General features: G+C 35.1%; 1 protein-coding gene, 1 long non-coding RNA gene and 1 pseudogene across 3 annotated transcripts; 2 read left to right on the forward strand and 1 right to left on the reverse strand.

Moving 5' to 3' along the window:
• Positions 1-415: 415 nt before the first annotated feature.
• On the reverse strand, positions 416-10,011 carry LOC103335297 (presequence protease 1, chloroplastic/mitochondrial-like). Its single transcript, XM_008238309.2, is given in 21 exon segments — positions 416-776; positions 1,175-1,246; positions 1,531-1,711; positions 1,792-1,954; positions 2,036-2,297; positions 2,582-2,679; positions 2,767-2,850; positions 3,809-3,817; positions 3,819-3,999; positions 4,447-4,574; positions 4,686-4,904; positions 4,979-5,143; positions 5,261-5,781; positions 6,296-6,386; positions 7,615-7,698; positions 8,509-8,579; positions 8,704-8,836; positions 8,934-9,108; positions 9,331-9,409; positions 9,412-9,513; positions 9,587-10,011. Coding segments are annotated over 21 exon segments (3,258 nt in total). The 5' UTR covers positions 9,885-10,011; the 3' UTR covers positions 416-634.
• A 1,866-nt stretch (positions 10,012-11,877) lies between these two features.
• Positions 11,878-14,671, forward strand: LOC148916239 (uncharacterized). The gene is made up of 4 exons (XR_016127958.1): positions 11,878-12,452; positions 12,578-13,375; positions 13,514-13,566; positions 14,005-14,671. It is a non-coding gene; the product is annotated as an uncharacterized LOC148916239 (long non-coding RNA).
• Positions 14,672-17,975: 3,304 nt separating this feature from the next.
• On the forward strand, positions 17,976-19,240 carry LOC103335319 (putative carboxylesterase 12 pseudogene; annotated as a pseudogene). The gene has a single exon (XR_016128266.1). The product of XR_016128266.1 is annotated as a putative carboxylesterase 12 pseudogene (transcript).
• Positions 19,241-20,601: the final 1,361 nt, after the last annotated feature.

Consider the following 20,601-nt stretch of genomic DNA (forward strand, 5'->3'; position numbering starts at 1 on the left):
AACAGCTAGAAATGACATCTTACATCATTCAAACTGATGTGTCAAAGATGATGTGGAATGAATTGGATGTTGAGATATTTTTGACATCCCAAAAGCAAGATGTCAAATGAATATTTTATTATTTTTTCTACTTTTCTTTTTAATTAAAAATAAATCAACACTAAAATATAATAAAATAATAATTTAATTTAACATATCGAGTGGAGTGTAAGTTGTATAATTCTAAGCTGATATTTAAATTTGATGTTTGTTATTTATCGATTCTAAGCTGATATTTATCAATTCAATTTTCTGTCAAATATCGATTCTAAGCTGATATTTATATATGTTCAGTTCAAAATGAAACTGCGATGGCAATTTCACGAGTTTATCGACAAATTACCGGCATAAAATTGACTGTAAAAGAGGATAAAGGAGACGGAAAAATGAAGACTTTTAACTCACATTTAAGGAGTCAAAGGAATTGGTGGTACACTGCTTCAAAATTTCTTTGCTAATCTAATATGATTGCATTGTATGTATTGCTTTGTGTAAAACGGGGTAAAAATGGAACAATAAATTGAGCGTCCCTTGCTGTATAATGGGGGAATGGGGTTACAGAAAAGCCTATATCTCTAGCATTTTCTGGGAGGGCTTAGAGGGCTTTCTTTACTTCAAAGAAGTTGTTTTGCTCCTTATGTGCTGCTTCAACGTCATCTGGAGATGCCACTGCAACCACAACCCCTTTGTTTTTTACCGCATCAATTGCCTCTGCAAATTCCTTGAAGTCCTTCACGCTGCAGGACAAAGGAATAATGAGTAAAAATAGTGAACTAGGAAAAATACTCATTACGTATAATAAAGGTGGCATCGCGTGAGCTGCCTATCGCCCAAAAATGAAAATGGAACAGCTATGAGGATGATGATACCTCATATGGAAAAATATAAGTTATACATTTAATCAACTAAGGCACGTTGGCTAGCAGAACATTCAAGTTTCCTTCTATGGTTCTAATCTAACTTTTTCGTAAGTACCCTTTGAAAATCGTTGAAAGGGCAGTAATCAAGATGACAAAGACGGGATAACAACAAAGGTTGTTTCTTCAAAAGCACAGCCTTAGTGGTGTCATATGCTTGGTATGCCTTACAACTTGAATATCAAGTCAACTCATCAACCAATGAACAGAATATTTACCTTGTTGACAATATCTCTTCTCGTCTCCTTTGCCTTTCTTCTTCTGTGACTCCCAGTAAATGCCGCAACAAACTGCAGGAGGAAAAAAAGGAGGGAGTGAGGAGAAAAGATTCATACGTTTCAGGAAATAAGAAGCAAATTCAGAACCAATGTGACATCACCAACGAGCTATTGTGGCAGGTTGTATGCAATACATTAGATGTGGAATTATGAGGGGCATACACAGGATTGTTTCCAACAATAATCATTAAAAGGAAAAACATTTCCTTCCTCTTCCCGATTCCTTCTGGTTCACAGTGACCCTTACATATATCTTCACTCTCCTACAAACCAAGAACTGATAGATGTGTACATACCTACTATAACCCTTGGCATCAGGAAGCTGGTACGAATCAACATCGCCAATTGTCCCAATAATGGACTTTGTAAGAGTCTCATCATCCATATCTAATTGTCGGAGAAAATCCCCAGTTCCATCATATACACCAAGTGTCTTAAACAAGTTGGGGTCGCGATAAGATAAGAAGGAGAATACTCCTACAGAAAATTTCAGAACGTTAGGTAACAACATAAGCAACTGAAACTCCATGCGAACATTTAACAGCGCAATTTTTTACCTGAGTGACTATCAAAGTCACAAAAGCCTCCATATGCCCCACCACTAACTCTAACACGATCCCACAACCATGTATTACATATGTATTTGGAGATAACATACGCACTCCCATTAAGCTGATAACCAGTGTCGTAAATGTTAGCAGCTTTTCCAACATAATTAACCTGCAGAAGGTAACAGCTTAGAATTATTCCTCCACAAAATATGCAAAAAGGAACCATGCCAAAAAAGAATATTATTCTAACCTGAGTAGGTATAACAATGGCTTCATTTGATGAAGGTAGTCGAGCATTCCAAGTAGAAGTAGCAACGGGAGAGTTAGGTAGCAAATCAAGAAATTTGCTAACAAACTTCTCAGAGTTGGTAAGATTCTTCCCTTCAGCAGTCATATTAACTATGCAACCATTCCTAGAAAGTAAGGATTTGCGAATCTCCTCGAGAGATGAAGAAATTCCATCCCAATCTTGATCAACTTTATCTTCAAGAGCTTGTAGAAACTCCAAGTAACTAAGCAGACAGAATATACACAGTTAAATGGCAAGGTCCTGAAATGAACCTAAATCTGCAAATCATTGTATAAGATGTATATTGAACAGCAAGAAATAAGATGTATTTAATGTTAATGTCAATGCAAGCTCAAAATCATGAATGATATTTTCATAAAATTTAATCATGAATGATATTGTCCGTGTTTCTTACAGTGCACTTCACAAAGACAAGAGTATACACAGGAAATGTAGAATATGCAAGATTAACACAAAAGACAAATCACTTGTAAATTTCAGTCCAACCTGACACCACCCATTTGTTCAGAAATCCACCCGGCGACATTTAGCTTTGCATCCATCCTTGCAGCAGCAATCCCATGACCGCTACCTCTCAATCGGTTCTGAAAATGACATAACATAAACTCTACACTCTGATAATGTCAAGGATCAGTTATGTTGAACTTGTCCAGATGAGATTTATAATATACCTCCATTCTAGCTTTGCTTTGGGAAACAAATTGCTTAAACCGCTGCTGGTCTGTAAATTGGACTTCTTGAAGAACACAGTTGAACTGCAATAACATAAAATACATGCATGAAAACCTTAATAAAATATCTGCAGTAACAACTTGAGCAATATGCTACAATTAAAATACTAATATAGAGGAAAAAGATAATTATACAGTTAATGGCCCCCAAATCGCGAACCTCCCTCCAAGTCAAAGGGAAAAAAATATAAGGGAAGAGTATGAGATGGGTCACATAGTTTGTTCATAGTGAATGGAATCCTAATAAAGAAAGAATAACCAATCAAACTTTTTTTCTCTTAAAAAGATCCTAAACTTTTTATGAATTAATGCAGAACAATTGAAATTTTGCATGGGATGCATTTCAAATTAAAGTATCCGTCCTTCAAATGGCAAGAATTGATTTAATCTATAATTTTCACATCCACTAAGATAAAATGTAAGAGAAAGCAATGATTCAAGTTTTCCACACTAACTTGGTCAATAGCCTCAACTAAGGAAATTCTCCTTTTTCTTTAGAAAAAAGGTTATCTTATGTTTCGAATTAGGCAGGAGTTTTGCATAATTGTTAGCTTCTCACTTATGTGTTTCGCACTTGGCTTGTCCTGGATGGACTCCTTGCATGCTCCTTTTGAATTTCGTTTATTTTTTCAAACAAATTCTTGTTTCCTATCTTGAAAAGGCAAAAGTAGGAAAACTTACTAAAGGCATAAAATAATAACTGTAATGAGTAGGAAAATTGATATCTTCATTCATCAATCAAATTTTGTTCTTTTCAGTTATTGTCAAATTTTGTGCAGGTGTACACCTCAAGTGCATAAGAATTTACAAAATATTGTCAACTCACGGTAAACTTCATGAGAAGTTAAGAGCAATAATAACAACATAATATTTGAAACACACACAAGTACATGAAGCCCACTTCATATAAATTATTCCTAAAGTAATGAAACTGGAAATACTCATTTGCTAACTCTGAAAAGAAAAGGGAAAAAAAAAATACCAGGTTGAAATAGGTCATCAGCACGTCCTGCCATGGCTTTGCCTCGAACAATTATATGGCTACAGGGATCCTCCTTGCCACGTACAGATGATGTCATTGGATAAACTGATATTCCTCCAGTTTTCCTCCCGATCAACTGATTAAGTTGCACAAAACTCAAGTCTTTTGTACCCATCTCAAGCAATGATTGGCTGTCAAAAGAACATCATGATACAATCAAGAATGCAAAATAATTTGCTTTTGAAGGATCTTACTTCAGAAAAATAATATTCTTAAAAGAAGCAACTTGTAAAGCTCAATTGATAATTCGAACACCATTGTTACACTATTGTTGTCAGTAAGAAGCAGTTTATTAGCATGTGCATAATTTGCAAACCACTGTTGCTGCTGCAACAACTACTACTCCTATTGATGCTCTGCCATTAAGACTTATATATTACTGTCTTCCCTTTCGTAAGTACAATTTGACGGCAATGAATAGTGGACGACATGAGCATGAGTGTCTTATTCAAAAGTCACAGGGTATTCACACGAAAATATGATATTGAAGAACAAGTAATTTGGAGAGCTTCATGTTACATTCACAATGAAACCAAAATAATGAAGAAATCAGGGACTCATTGGAAAGAACATCTTACCAAAAAAGAGGTACCAGAGGAAGAAGCTCTTGCTTTAGTGAACTCATATTGAACACAACTTCTGTGTACAGTACATCATTTGTAAAGAGGTCATGCTGCAAAACTTTCACGCCATTGATATTGCCAACCTGCATTTAACAGACACGGTAGTTCAATAGAAACTAGCCCAAAAGGAAGTTCACATAAAAAAAAAAAGTAGATAAATAAATAAAACATAAGAAACTTCATGTGATGTTAACCTCTGTGGGAACACGAGTAGGTTCCTTAGGAATGTCTTGCAGAGAAAGGCTTGGAACACTTCTCAAAGCTTCTGGTGGATCAGGAGTTTCCTGCCTCAGTCGCAGCTCCTGTGTAGCACGTGCTAGCTCAGCAAGATCTTCTTCTGTCATACCAGCTTTAACTTTCTCCAAAATTTGTTTCTCAGCCTCCTCATCACGAGAAGCTTTCTCTGGATCAGGCTGACACAGAAGTTACTTGTTAGGAGTAATAAACAGGGCAAAAACGTTTTGGGAAAAAATATATAATTGATTACCTGCATTTCTACCACAACTCGATGGCGATTGTTCAAAATGAATTTCTCTATTAAGGGAGAGAAAACAGCTTTAGAGCCTTCCGCTTCTATTCTGGCTTTCAGTGCCAGCAAAGGTTTCTCATACTTTAATGGCTCAAAGGGATCCATATCATATATCCATTTACCCTTTAGAAAGAAAAATTATATTAAGCTCTGATTAAGAAGAAATGGCCAAGAAAGGTGCTCTTTATTTGAAATAAAAGCATAGAGATGAAAACTAGACTAAAGAAAGATATATCATACCATGGATCGGAGCATGAGGGACAAGCCACGAGGAAATGATCCCGTGTTGTTTTCCCTGAGAGAGAACTCAATCGTATTCATGGATGCTTCTACAGCATCTGTATCAAAGCCTTCCTCTGCTAATTTTTTAAGTGTACTCACGACTACTTCTTCTACCTTCTGAATGTCATCTTCTGAAACACCCTTCAACCCAATACTAAATTGAGGTTGAAGGAGCTCATCTTCAACCCCACCACCAACTATGGCCTCTCCCAAGCCACTCTCCAGTAAGATTTTCCTCAATGGAGAAGCAGGCGTTCCCAACATAAGATGATCCAGAAACCCGAGTGTAAGCTCAGTCTCCAAGTCTAGGGGCTTGTCAGAGAGCAACCAGTTGAGGCATACCATGTTTTTCTTCCTTAAATCACCACCTTCACCAGCAGGATATTTCTCAGAAATCCTAATTGGTTCTGAAAATAGTTTTTGAGCTTGAATCCTTGATTCATTTGGAGATGAACTTGCATCAAACATATCTAGGTACTCTGAGAGTGAAAGGGGATGAGAGAAAGAGGTAAGATACTAGACATTCAAAATATTTTCCACACTTTTGAAATTATATCATTTATCTGAAATTCTAAGTCATCAGAATGAAAAGTAATGACAAAAATGAAACACAAGTCATCCTTGGCTTTGCTGTAACTGATGTTCATACAGTTTTCTTAAATTAGTAACCTGCATTTTAGTTATTTGAAACAAAATAGATAAAAACTAAAATAGGGAATATTTAGTGTTACATGTACACCACTAAAAGAAATGATAGCATAAAGTGTCAGTAACAAGGTCCATTAGTTTAACTGGAATTTAATTTTCATGGTTTAAATGGCTAGATTAGTATCCTCAACAGTTTCTTTCTAGAACCTCCTCATAAATCATCTTTTGGGAAAACTCACCGACCTTTTAAGGGAAAAGGCCAAAAGAGACTTACATCATAATCTAGTTCGCATGAAAACAAAAAGTAATTCAAATGTATGTATAAGCAGAGATCTAAAGCAATACCACTCAAAATATGCAGGCGCTCAGTTGGATCATCATCTCCGTAAAACCAGATTCTGGCATTGCTAGGGTGGTAATATTTACGATGGAACTCCTGTAAATTTTTTGTTAGAAAGAAAAGTCCTTTTGTTAAATATAATTTAAGATACAACTAAAGCGTATTCAATATTTATAAACATTTAAGATACAACTAAAGCATATTCAATATTTATAAACTCAAACACGAGAATCAGGTAACTTGGCAGGAAGATGGCCACACACATACGCATGAGAAAGAAGGGGGGTGGGAGGGAGGATTGCAAAAAAGACAGTGTCATAGCATGCTGCACAAACACTAAAAAGCCTTAATGCATGTGGCAGCACATTCTCCTTTGAAGCAAGCTGAAAACTTATAATGCTACTAGAAGTCACTGTACCAGATGGACAACAATGCTCTCATAAACAACAAAAAGTTTTTGTCCAAAACCATTTTGTATTACAACCCTAACTACTGTGCAACCAGATGGCATTGGAATGCATCCTTTAAATGGCTCAGAACTTCTGATGCAGGACGCGTAGGACCTAAATTTATTAGTTTCCTAATGTATTTGTTAGTTTCCTAGATACTCTAGTTTTCCAAATTCTAGTAGGATTTCTACTTTTCCAGATTTCCAGATTTCTAGTTTGAAGTTTCCTATTTTATTTGGGTTATGATTTCTGTTTAAGCAAGGGATTTTTATCCTATTATGTCTAGGTTTTAGTTTGCTATAAATACCCCCATGTAGTTCTTTAAAATGCAGATTTGGATATTGAGTAAACCTTCTCTTAAAACTATGTGATTTCTGTCCTTCCTTCTCGGTTCTCTGATTTTGGTCCTTTCTTTCGTCCATTCGATCTATATTTTCATCTCCTCAACTTCCGATATTCTTCTTGTTCTACTGTTCTGCCCTTTCTTTCATCTCCTCGATCTCTTATATTCTTCTATGTTCTATTGTTTGAGTGCTTAATCTAATACCTACGAGCTACTACATCAACTTCAGCTGATGGTCAGCTGACAACAGTAAAGGCAACATGCTGAAATTTTCCAGAACACTTAAAAAGCTACCCAGAATGTGCTACTATAACATGAATAATGTACTAAATTCTACAAAAGAATAATATTCTAAGTCCACAAATAAAAAAGTTGAACTTTCATCAAACAGAAGCACCATAGAGATCAATTAGACCAAAACTTGAGAAATATATATACTATGGTCACAACACATAAACAATCACAACTAAGTTTATTATAATATTCTGAAGGACTAAACAAAGAGTATTCGTCCTTAGTTAACACAACAAACCTTGAATTCCTCAAATGTCAGTTTTGGAATGACTTTGGGATCACCACCACTGTCAACACCATAGGTATTGTCTGGAAAAAGAGCCTGTAACAAATGTGCATGAAACAGTTACAAATGGAAACCAGATGTACTATATCAAAAGTATTCTGAAGAAAATAATAAAACAAAAAGGAGATACTTGGTAAACATAAAAACCAAGTACTCTAGTCATTCACAAAAGCTAATTGCCATTCAATGTTCAAGTGCTATAATCATCCACGATAACAGATGACTGTAAATCTTAACCTATCAATATGGATGGCTAGGTATACCAAGAATAAATTACCAACATACTCCAGCATTCATGACTCCAATTAGTATCACTACAAGCACACTGGTAAATAGATATGGAGCCAGAAGCAAGATAATATTGTATTAAGAAGATAACCATAAATAATTGTCACTGCTAATGTTTAATGATGTACGTATGCATATGATTTTACAAAACATTTAGCTGAAACTAATGCGTTTAAACTAAAGCCCACCATGACTTTCTTCTTAACTAGTTAACATGGTTGCCCTGAATTAAGCCTGCTACAGTAAGTTCAAACAAAAAACCTAACTCGATAAAGTAAACAAATTCAGGTGACGGTTCATATTGTTATAGAGGGGGTAGAGAGAGAGAGAGAGAGAGAGAGAGAGAGAACAGCTAAGTACAATTCATTTTGGAATCAACAAGAGAAAATGAGAATTCAGCAGGAATATTTGACACATAAATCATAAGCCCATTGGGGCTAATGCAAATCATTAAGACTCCCTAGGAAATAATTGAGTCAAATATGGGTGAAGCTAAATGTGCCAACTGTTAAAACATAAACAAGAAACAATTGGGCAGAAAAATAAAAGAAAACTTGCCTGTTGAGAAGCCCGCCCAAGTATATTATCAGGCTGGGAGTAGACCCCTTTCATCTCATTGAAAACAACTCCTGAAATTAAGAACAAAAATCATTTAAGAAGAAATAAGACATTAGCTTAATAATTTGGAGTCAATGGAATTTATAACCATGATACATCATTTTATGAACTAGGCACATCTATTAAGTGGGCAACCTTTATAAGATATATCTTCGGAAGGATCGTTGAGCTCATAATGCCAACCCTCCTGCTGGAAAGTCCGAAAGTCCTCCACACATTTAGGAAAGAACACAGCATCCAGATATACATCAACAAGGTTATAGAAATCCTGATATAAAATGACAACCATGATTTAGTTTAGAATAGAGAGTAGATACAAGATAGATCACATTGTATTTCCTTCCCAATTCTCTACTCGTTTTTACCTTCGTATTTGTGGAAGCAACTGGATAGCAAGTCCGATCAGGATATGTGAATGCATTCAGAAAAGTGTTCAAGCTTCCCTTCAACAATTCAACAAACGGTTCTTTCAAAGGGTACTTTCTAGACCCACACAATACACTATGTTCCAGTATGTGTGGAATCCCAGTGGAATCATTCCTGCATCAACAATTAGATAAAAGAACATTCAACATCTAGATTATCAAAGCAAAACAAACAAGGGGAATTTGCATTCACTTCAAACAACTTGATTTATATAGATTTTAAAGTCTATTGTAGCTCAACCAAGCAAACATATAATCGGCAGAAAATACAGTATCCCAATTGGTAAATACTAAGCTCCATTACATAAAAGAGAGATTTTCTGGGAAAAATACTCACGGTGGGGTCCGGAAAACTATACCGAACACCTTATTCTCATCATCGTTGGACACTGAAATGACTTGGGCACCGGTCTTTTGTGCCTGAAGAGCAAAGCTTTGGATTTACACTCTCCAATGAACTCTTCAGAGACCTTTTCGAATCCGAGTTTCTCCACAACTTCATCCTCCACCCCAGAAAACTCTATAATAATAAAAACTCAATCAAAACACAAAATTACATAAAGGGTAGCTAGGGTTTTGAGACGGAAATGTACCTGAAGGAGACTGAGTGAAGGGGGTGGCGATTGCGCGTGGGGCGAGGGATGAGAAGCTTCTTCTAGTAGAGTTGGGGGCAGAGGAGGGGAGCAATCTGCTGCTGCGGCGGAGCGGGGAGCGCCTGCTGGGGTTCAGAATCCGACGGTGGCGGTGGTTTCGGATAGCAGAAGCTGAAGAAGAAGACGAAGAACGAGATGAGGGTAAGGCGAAACCAGAGAGGCGGCGAGCAGAGCGGAAGGAGAAGAAGAGTCTGTTGCAGGTGAGAGAAGAGCGAAGCAGAGTTGCTCCCTCCATCATTTTTCAGTGGTGTCCTGAGTGTCGCTTAGCTGATAAGAGTGAGAAAATGGGTTTTGAATTTTAATGGCGTTTTTGGATTTTTCGATTGAGAGGGAAATATCTGTGAGGGTTAAGCGTATGGAGTTGGAGTTTGTATATCGGGTGGTGTGGGAAGTAGCAACGTTTGTTTTTCCTTCCCTTTGCTTTCTTGCCTAGAAAGTTGAAAGATTATTGCCCTTCAATTTTTCATGGGAGAGTAAGGACCAAGAAAGTTTTTTTTCCTTTGTTTTCAATTTAGTTTTCTTGGTCGACAAGCGAAAAAAACAGTATCTACCAAAAGAAAGTGAAATGTAATTATTGTAGTTGTTGATTAAGTAAGTCTTACATTAGTTTACATTTAATTTTAAAATTTTTGTTTCTTGAGTTAATAGTTCACATGCGTGTTTGAACAATTGACATAAGCAAAACTTTGGTTTATAAATTAGTGCATCCACAACAGTTGTTCAATAGTTGACATCTACTGAATTGAACTGCAGTTTTACTTACAATTGTACAGTTTAATAGCTTCAGATTAATACCTAGAAGAAAATCTTAGTCCATTGTGAAAACTCATAAATTTAAGTTAAGATGAGAAAAACCAAAAAAAGTGAAATGATTTAGCGGTTTAATTAGTTCAAGTGATTTTTTGCCCACCCCTTGTATTTTTATTACTATTTTGTTAAACCACTAATTTACCAAGTTTAATATCTCAAGTGTGAAATTTGGCCTTTGTATATACATAGTTCAAGAAGAGTGTAGAAAACCAAAACGTTTTATAAGAGAGTAATTCAAGAGATTGAATGTGTGTGGTTTTGGCATGTATTTGATTGCTCCATAGACAATCATCTAATTATTGTTCATGGCGTGATATCTGTTTTACATATTAAAAAAAATTATTTTTATGCTTTTAATAACACCATGGGCTCTCGTTCCAATTTCCGACCCATGATTAAATCAAGTCCCTGTATGGTTGCAAATTAGTAAAAAGAATTGTATTGTAATTTTTGAATGAAATTTTTTTTTTTCCAAACGAATTTTCGAATATCAAATGATAAATATTACCCGTTAAAATTAAATTAAATCTTCTTAAAATCATGTATGACTATTAACAACAGTGGAGTGTTTAGAAATAACAGAGGCTCGATGGTTAAATGGGCATTTCATGTTCAACTGTGTTGAGTGGACCAAGCAAATAAAAGCCCAAACCAAGTAATGGGCCTAATTCGTACAAGTAGAAAGACATGCATGGAGTCATTCTACAATGAGGCTCTTAGATCAGATTTTATCACTTTATCGTTGGATCAAACTAACTAAATTGATTCAATGGCTAATCAATTTGATCTAACAGTTAAAAGATAGGGCATCATCTAAGGACCTTAGATAAAACCCTCACTATAGAATTCTTGGACATGCATGAATGTTTAGTTTGATTGATTTAAAACTGCACCTATATCTATTTGTTGGATTTTTTCATTGCATACTTGTTATATTGGTTGGTTCGGTTCAAAATTACACTTGTTTGGTATAACATCAAACCAAACAATTTGAATTGATTTGATTTAGCGACGTAAATGGTTCGGGTGGTTTCTTGCCCACCTTAGCATTCTTATTTTCTTTTAAACAAGTTTAATATCTCAAGAGTGAAGTTTAACCCTTTAAATAGTAGACATAGATCAAGAAGAGGCTAGGAAACCAAAACCCTATAAGAGTACAAAATTAGACTTGAGCAAGATGCCTCAAGCAGCAGAAAAACTTGTGTGAAATAGTGCCACATAAAAAAGTTATTCAAAGCGTGACAATCATGAAATTTATGTTACCCAAACAATCATCAGATTATTGTTTAAGGCGCGTGACACCTGTTTTACATGAATACGAAATGATTTGGCCCCACATAAAGACAGAGAGATTATTATATAAATATGATGATATCTGCATGAACTCAATCCATCATGCTTTTCGAATTAACTTTCTCATCATATAGTGTTAACTGTTGTTGTTGTTGGCTCTCATATATTGCACAATTTTCTTTTAATGCATTGGTAGTCATATGATCCAGATTAAAGTACAAAGCTATAGGGATGAAAATGTTATAAACAATATCAAGATGTTGGAGGAAATTGAAAATATAGTTTAGTATTATGCATAAGGAAATTATAAATACAAAATTAGTGAAACACCCATTCCTAGACATGAAACTATAAATATATCCTACACTATTTAAAACATAGAAACACACCCAAGATAAACCCAAAAATCAACAATTGTATATTTTTTAATTTAATTAATAAGATGAAATATCTTTATTACCCTTTTTAGCATTAAATTAGTTTTGGATCTCGTTTGAAGCCTCCCTCAGGTTTGAAGCCTCAAGCCCCTCTCCTGCTTCAAACCACCATCTCTCCTCTGTTCTCTCCCTTCTTCCCTCTCTATGCCTTCAAAGTAAACCAAACAGTCTCAAAGCCATGGACCAACACAAGACCGATGACAATCTCCGTTACATAGGTGGCCTCACATGTGTTCTCGCCGCCGATGCCTCCATTTCCTTTGCAGGTTTGTTCCATCTGCTTCAATTTGTTATTTTCTTTTTTATTTTTTCTTAATTTACTTGAATTTCTACTTGATTTCAGTTTCTTTGTTGAATTTGGGGCTAATTTCTATTTTTTCGATATGAACAGAGCTAATGGTTAAGCTTAAGGAGTTCTGTGGCTACTCTGTAGATTTGAGGTGTCAGTTGTCGGATGAAGGTGTTTAGAACGCCGACGCCGGTGGTGATTGCGAGAAGAAAGAAGATGAAGACGATTTCCACCGACGATATATTCCAAAATGGCCAAGATCCGTCCTATGTTCCCGATTTTCAACTCGGATGTCTTGATCCATGAGAGCAACCAGCTTCTAAGTTTGATCATCAACACCTTTTACTGATTTTGTGTTCCAATTTAGAATGGGCCTTAATGATTTTGTGTTTTGGAGGTGAATACAAAAGCAGTGGTTCATACAGTTATGATTCTGGAAAATGAACAACTGCCTATGTATTTCATTTGAAGTATGTCTAGCCATGGTTTGTATAATGTTTTTTCCTAGTGTCCCACCCATTGTTCTTGTATCTTTCTGGCAAATTGGATTTAATCCTCATGAAAAGAAAAAAGAAGAAGAAGTAATTGACACACTAATAATCTAGTATAGCTGTGTTAAGTGATGGATGGTAGATGTTAAAACATGTGAACATACAAGCCTTGTTGATTTTAAATTTGAGAATGTTAATGTATGTACTCTATCTCTGTACCAACAGCCGAAACAAATCCACGAGATTAAGGATTTCCTTCTAACTGTAAGAAGGAAGTATGCACGCTTTGTCAAAATCAAGAGGAGCAAAGATGCTGTCAAGTTTAAGGTTCGATGCTCCAAGTACCTTTACACTTTTTGCGTGTTTGATTCGGAGAAGGCCGACAAGTTGAAGCAATCCCTTCCTCCAAGTATAGCATTTCGTTTTCAGTTGTGTCATTTATTATGATTTACAACTTGCATATGGTCATCTTTCTGTGCTTTGATATGGCATTTGCACAACAAGTTTCTATCTCATGATTTACTTCACTTTCCCTTCGACTCTACAGAGAGGAGTTCAAGTTTGAGAAAGACCAAGTCACAGATTTTCACAACCAGATCTGTAAGTTATCTTTTTTGTGTTGGTTTTATAGTATAATATATTGATCATTTTAGTTGAAATTGTATTATGAAAGTAATTTTCTCTCTAGAATGACTATCTATTTGAATTTTGAATGTAAAAAATAGGGTATTTTAAAAAAGGTTTATATGCAAATATAAAAGGTTGGCAGGACTTGATTATTGCTTGAACTTGATATATGTTGTACTTTAAACTGTTATGATATGTACATAACCTTCCAACTTAGTTACATAACTCATTACTACTCTTCTTAAATCAATGGTTTTCTTTTGTTTGGGGAACAGATTGCAGTGATGAAGTTCTTATGCCCTTCTTTTGCTTTTTAAAAGCATATCCCATTACTGTAAATTCTTTCATTTTTTTATTGTATTTCTAGTGCATTTTGTCTAACTACTTACCATGCTTGGTATGTTGTTCTAGGCTTGTAAATTGAAATTTGGGGACCTAAAAGGAGCACTGTTAGACACCAACTTTGCAATGAGGGATGGAGAAGATAATGTTAAGGCTTTGTTTCACCAAGGTCAGGTTAGTATCTTTTGTTTATGCATGTATGCCGCTGTGGTCCTAAATCTGCTTAAAGTTGTATCACTCTTCACTTCCTGGTGCATTTAATTCTATATTTTCAATGTCTTATCCATGCAGTCTGTCTTTATTGTTATTTATGAAATTTGTGAATATTGCCTTCACCATTGTTGCTGGTTGTTAAGTTACTGATGGGAAGTTTATTGGATTGCGTCCTTATATCCTGATGGCATTGGATCTAGAGCCAACTGATTGTTTGTCTCTCATTGAAAAGGCATTGGATTGCGTCTTTATATCCAGTAAGTAGTATGAACAGTTGTTATACTATTCATACCCTACAATTGAGTTGATTTCTATGACATAGTATTAACAGTGTACTTCTATTACATAGTATTAACAGATTTTCAGTAACGAATCATGCTTTATATTTTGCTCATATAACTGTGCACTTGAAGTTTATGATATGCATAATGTGATTTTCACTAGGAAAATAGTTCTATGACATAGTATTAACAATGTACTTTTTTCCTTATTGTTGAGGGCCTTTACGATTGCTTCTGGTGAAACTATGGACAATTGGAGGTAGTTTTTGCAAAGGATATCGAATATTTTTCTGGGCTTTTTTGAATTTTTTTGAGTTTTTTTGTATAAAATGATATTAACAATGTATTTCTATGAAATGGTATTAACAATGTTTTTCTATGAAATGGTATTAACAATGTTTTTCTATGAAATGATATTAACATTGTATTTCTATAATATGATATTAACAATGTATTTCTACGATATGGTATTAACAATACACTTCTATGATATGGTATTAACAATACACTTCTATGACATAGTATTAACAATGTACTTCGGGTTTGCTAGGCTTATTTTGGGTTTTTTTTTAGTTTTTTGTATTGGGCTTGTTTTAAGTTAATAAATGACAGAGATGTAATTTATAGGAACTTTAACACTCATTTTTTAGATAGTAAATGATTTTTGGATATGTTTCTAAAGTCTATTCCATATAGGGTTTTTTTTTTTATAATTTCAAGTCCTATTTCGGGTATATTACTAAAGCTCCCAATTATAAATCAACATTGCCTTGAGGTTGATGTCTTATGATCTTTCAATTTTAATGAGCAGATAAACTTTCAATTAAAAATTGGTTATAAATTGGTAGCGGCACACCTCCTCTTTTTTAGAAGTACTCAATCATTTGGAGTTTGAGGTTCGCCAACATTTTGACAATTACGATTATCATGTTGTTAACATCAAAGCCCATAATGATCAATGGACGAGCTAGTAGCTTTTGTTTGGAAGTGTCATTTAGCTGTAGGGTTGAAGCAATGTTGTTGTCTCTCATTTCCAGAAACTGCAGGATTGAAACAACTCAGCAATCCCCAAATTTCAGAATTGTTGAGACATTTGATCTGCAGGATTGAGCTTATCTTTTAAAGTAATTTACTTTCAAATCAATTTTTAATCAGTTCACATTATTAAAGGTGTTGAGATATTCTTGGTAATTGACCTAAGAATATTAGGATTCCTTTAACGGTGGGATTATCATAAATTTCCTTTATTGGGTTTTTACTTTCCCATTGATTTTGGGCTTTACGGTGATCATTATTAGAATAGGAAAATATCTTTTTGATTTGATTCAAATCGTGCAAATCAAGTAATTTGGTTTTCAACGTATTTTCTTTCTTGCAAAGAAAAAGTCTATAAAATAAGACATTTATCTTCTTTGTTTGTAGAGCTTTCACAATCATATTTTCAGTCCATAAACTTTAGAAAGCTGAGTTTTTATTTGAGATAAATCATCAAGTGTTCCATGTTTACTTGGTGATTTATCAAACACTTTTATCATTTGTATTGCATTCATTTGCATATTCGGTGACTCATACGGTTCAGGGCACCAAGACCGTGGTGACGGTTTCCTCCAGTGAGTTTGAAGCAATCGTAAATAGTATTGCGTTCAACATAAGGAGTGTCGAAAATCATCTCGTGACAGAAGTTGAGTTACGAAGAAGTCGGTAAAAATTATCTAGAATGTGTTTAGGATAAGTGTGTGATTACTTCTTATAATCATCATTCTATATTGGATTTGTATTGGACTGAGGAGTCCCATGAATTTTCCCCAGAGGTGGGGTTTTACCACGTAAAATAATTCTCTGTGTGTTCTTTTATTTTATACTCTGCATGTTCCTGCTACTGAAGTTTATTTTTATTTATTGATTATATTTTTAAATTGGCTTATTCACCATCTCTCGGCATTCTTAGTTATCCTACAGGTAATTTTAGCTTTTCTTTGGGGGCTCTTGGAACCTTATTAGATTATAGTCTTCCATCCACTCCAGCAATGACTGTTGCCGAGAAGGTAATTTCAGCTTTTCTGCAGTAAGTATCTACTACAAAATTGTAAAAGCATTAAATTCAGCCACGACTAAGTTTTTAAACTTCAAAGAACGGTGTTAGCAATACAAAATAAAATTGAAAATATGTTAAGAGACTTGCACCAGATCAATAACATCCACTTTGGATTTTTCAATAAGTAAAATGTTATTTGTTTGTTGTAGTTGACTCCCCCAACATATATAAAAGAGTCCCAAAAAGCAAAAGAAAATTCCATGCTAGAAAATTGAAGTAGTACTGACTAATTAAGAGTCTCTAAACCGAGCCTAAAAAACCAAAATGAAGTTACTAAAAAAAGTACTTGAAAAAAAAAATTAACGACTAAGGTAGTGGATGTCCGGGAAATGTTTTAAAAATATTTGTTTTTATTCTAAATTATTCCTGTTCACTTGCATCCCCAAATCTGTCATCATAATTCTATGCTTTTGCATTCAAATCAAGGAGTAATTTTTGCATATGTTGTGAATATACTCTGGTATATTCGGAACATATAACAATTTCTCAAAATAAAGAGGGAGACAATTAATTAATCTTACACGTTTTGGATGGTACTTGGGGTTTTTCTGTATGAGATATAACATCTAATTGTTCTTCCCAGCAATTCTCTTGCAAATAATCCAACGATGTGAATAGAAAATAAAAATTTATCTTAATTAGCTAGCTTCGACAGCCTCTCGTCCCATTCAATATTTTGACAGCTAGACAATGACCGACATATCTGCCATTCGTATCATTCAATATCTCAACAACTCCGTGACTCACTTATTGTGTGGTAGGTGACATATGGTGCTACAAATAATTCATTCAAATTATAATACAGCACATGTTAGGTTTCATCTCAGATTTAGTGGAGCCCACCATCTGCCCAAGCTGGATTCCTGCGCTGGAAATGGCTTCTGAGGCCCTGGGGTGTAAATGCTCTTAATATGTTGTCGGTAATGTCTTATTATTTCAAGAGCAGATAATCTCTCATAATCTTGATATGACAATTATAAATAGTCCGTAGATGCTGTCAATATTATTAATTTGCTACGTAAGTAATGTTTTTTCGGAGAATTTTACTACAGTAATAGTGGTATTTACCTGTATCTCCTTAAATTATTTTCACAGTGATCAGAACTTTCAAACATTTGATAAGTACGATAGGGCTATCAACTAAGTAATGAAGAGGACAAAATTATCAGTTAATCAGTTTTGTTAGAATAATTTAGAGTAAAAAGACGGCAGATGAAATCAATGTATCCTGAAAAAGAAGACAGAAGTAGCATACATAAGCACTGAAAACGCAATAAAACCAATCAAAACTCGTCCAGAAAAAAAAAAAAAAAAAAAAAGATATCTGGATTAAGATATGAACCATTGAATTTGTTTGCCGTCCTAAATAAAACCAAGACTTCAAAATCAAATATATGAAAAGATCGATCTGCCCTTGTCTTTGCCAAAACTAGATGCATGAAATTCCAAAGGAAGGAAGACAAAAATGTCCAATACCAGCCAATTTGTTTTTTTCAGAAATAACTTGAAGGGTCCATGGAAACCCACCAAGGCCCTAATAAAAATATAAATTTTGCAGTTACTCTGCAATCTCCTGTCTGCACAAGAAAAGAGAGACTGAGAGAAAGGCCTCTACACTTGTTTGTTATTATTCTCTTTTCTTCCTTCTCCAATCCAAATCATGAGCAACGAAGAGATAGCCCATGAATTCTCTAACATTATTAAAGTCTACAAAGATGGTCGAGTTGAGAGATTCCTAGGCACATCAACAGTAAATCCATCAACACATCCAGAGAATGGCGTCCAATCAAAAGACGTTGTGATCTCACAAGAACCAGCCATATCTGCAAGGCTTTACATCCCAAAATCTGCCGCCACAAGCTCACCCCAAACCAAACTCCCTCTTCTCGTTTACTTTCATGGAGGCGGCTTCTGCATTGAAAGCTCATTTTCTCCCACATATCACAACTACCTCAACACCTTAGTCTCTGAGGCCAATGTTGTTGCCGTCTCTGTTGACTACAGGCTTGCCCCGGAAAACCCTTTGCCGGCGGCTTACGATGATTCATGGGCTGCTCTCAAATGGGTTGCTTCCCATTTTGATGGAAACGGCTCTGAAGATTGGCTAAACAGATTTGCAGATTTACGCGGTGTGTTTTTCGGCGGTGACAGTGCTGGAGCTAATATAGCACACAACATGGCTTTGAAATTGGGGTGTGAGGGATTGGTTGGTGTTAAGCTTATTGGGATTGTATTGATACATCCTTACTTTTGGGGCACAGAGCCAGTTGGGGAAGAGTTATCTATCCCTGCAGCTAAAAGAGAGTATGTAGCTGCATTGTGGCGTTTCGCTTGCCCTTTGAGTATCGGATCCGATGACCCGCTTTTCAACCCGGGAAAGGATCCGAAGTTGGGGGAATTGGGTTGTGAGAAAGTGCTGGTTTGTGTTGCTGAGAAAGATGTTTTCAAAGATAGGGGGTGGCATTATAGTGAGGTACTGAAGAAGAGTGGATGGAATGGGGTTGTGGAGGTCATAGAAGCAAAGGGAGAAGAACATGTGTTCCATTTGCGCAATCCCACTTGTGAGAATGCTGTGGCCATGAAGAAAAAGATTGCTTCCTTCTTGAATTAGAATAATTTGCCTGAAAATCTTGGTATACTTAATAATACAACCATAGGCTCTAAGCAAGGTTGGTGGTTTTCCATGGTTGTAATTTCTGTTGGCATCTTTTCTTCATTTGTTTCATGTATGTTTCTTTTCTTCATTTGTTTTATCCCTTGTATGTTTTCGTCCTGCAAAATCATTTTATGCCTAAGGGAAGCTACAGTAGTTGAGGGTAGGTCTGTTTTCAAAGACTTTATTTAATATGGTAAGCTGTCATTTTTAGGGTTTTTTTTTAAAAATTTGTTTATAAAAATTAAATGGTGTACTCGGAACATACGACAATTTCTCAAAATAAATAGGGAGACAATTAATTGATCTTACACGTTTTTTTTTTTTGTTGGTACTTATGGTTTTTCTCCATGAGATATCATATAGCATCTAATTGTTGTTCCCAAGCAATTCTCTTACAAAGAATACAATGAAGTGAAAATAAAATAAAAATTTATCTTAATTAGCTAGGGGACAGGTTCTTCATCAACAGCCTCCCTCTTGTCCCATTCAATATTTCTACAACTAGACAATGACCGACATATCTGCATTTGTAAATTGTATCATTCAATATCTCAAGAACAATGCCGTCACTCACTTATTGTGTGGTACATTATATATGGCGCCAGGGACGGATCCACATAGTGGGCTGTCTGGGCTACAGCCCATACAAATTTTTTTTTTTGTATTTGTAATACCATATACCATATAGTATTCTTAAGATTATAAAAAAACTTAATGGAGATAGCCCATCCCAAAGCTGCAAGAAGAAAGAACAGAGAGATGGAGCAGACGGAGAGAGAAGAAAGAAAAGAAGAAGAGAGGAAGAAGGAAAAAAAATAAAGAAAGAGGGAGAGGGAGAGAGAGAAAGAGAGGAAAAAAGAATAATAAAAAAAAGAGAGGGAGAGATTAAAAAAGATAGAGACGAGAAAATATAATAAAAAAAAAGAGAGGGGGGAGATATGTGTTTTTATTTTGTTAGAGCATCTATAATGGGCTCCTTAAACTACCTTCTTAGACAAATTTTAGGGAGAATCAGAAAAGCTAAAATAGGAGTTCTCAGAGGAGAGAGAGATTAAGCTTTATTTAATGAGTATTTCAAACATTTATTTAATGCTAACTATTTTTTTATTTTATTTTATAATAGAGATGGACCAATTAAAAAAGAGTTAAAGCATTTATGATTTTCCAAATTAGAGTATGGTTGGAGTTGAAATTTTTAGAGAGCTCATAAAATAGCTTTCTTAGAGCATCCACAATGACGCTATCTATTTCTTAGCTAAAATTTGGCTAAGAATATAAGAAAGCTATTTTAGGAGCTTTCTAAAAAAATTCAACTCCAACCATACTCCATAATTTGAGAGTCATAAATGCTATAACTCTTTTGATTGGTCCATCTACATTAAAAAATAAAATAAAAATGGTTAGCATTAAATAAAGGTTTG

Source organism: Prunus mume, linkage group LG6 (assembly GCF_029339155.1).
Source record: "Prunus mume cultivar Tortuosa linkage group LG6, ASM2933915v1, whole genome shotgun sequence".
Lineage (NCBI taxonomy): Eukaryota > Viridiplantae > Streptophyta > Magnoliopsida > Rosales > Rosaceae > Prunus > Prunus mume.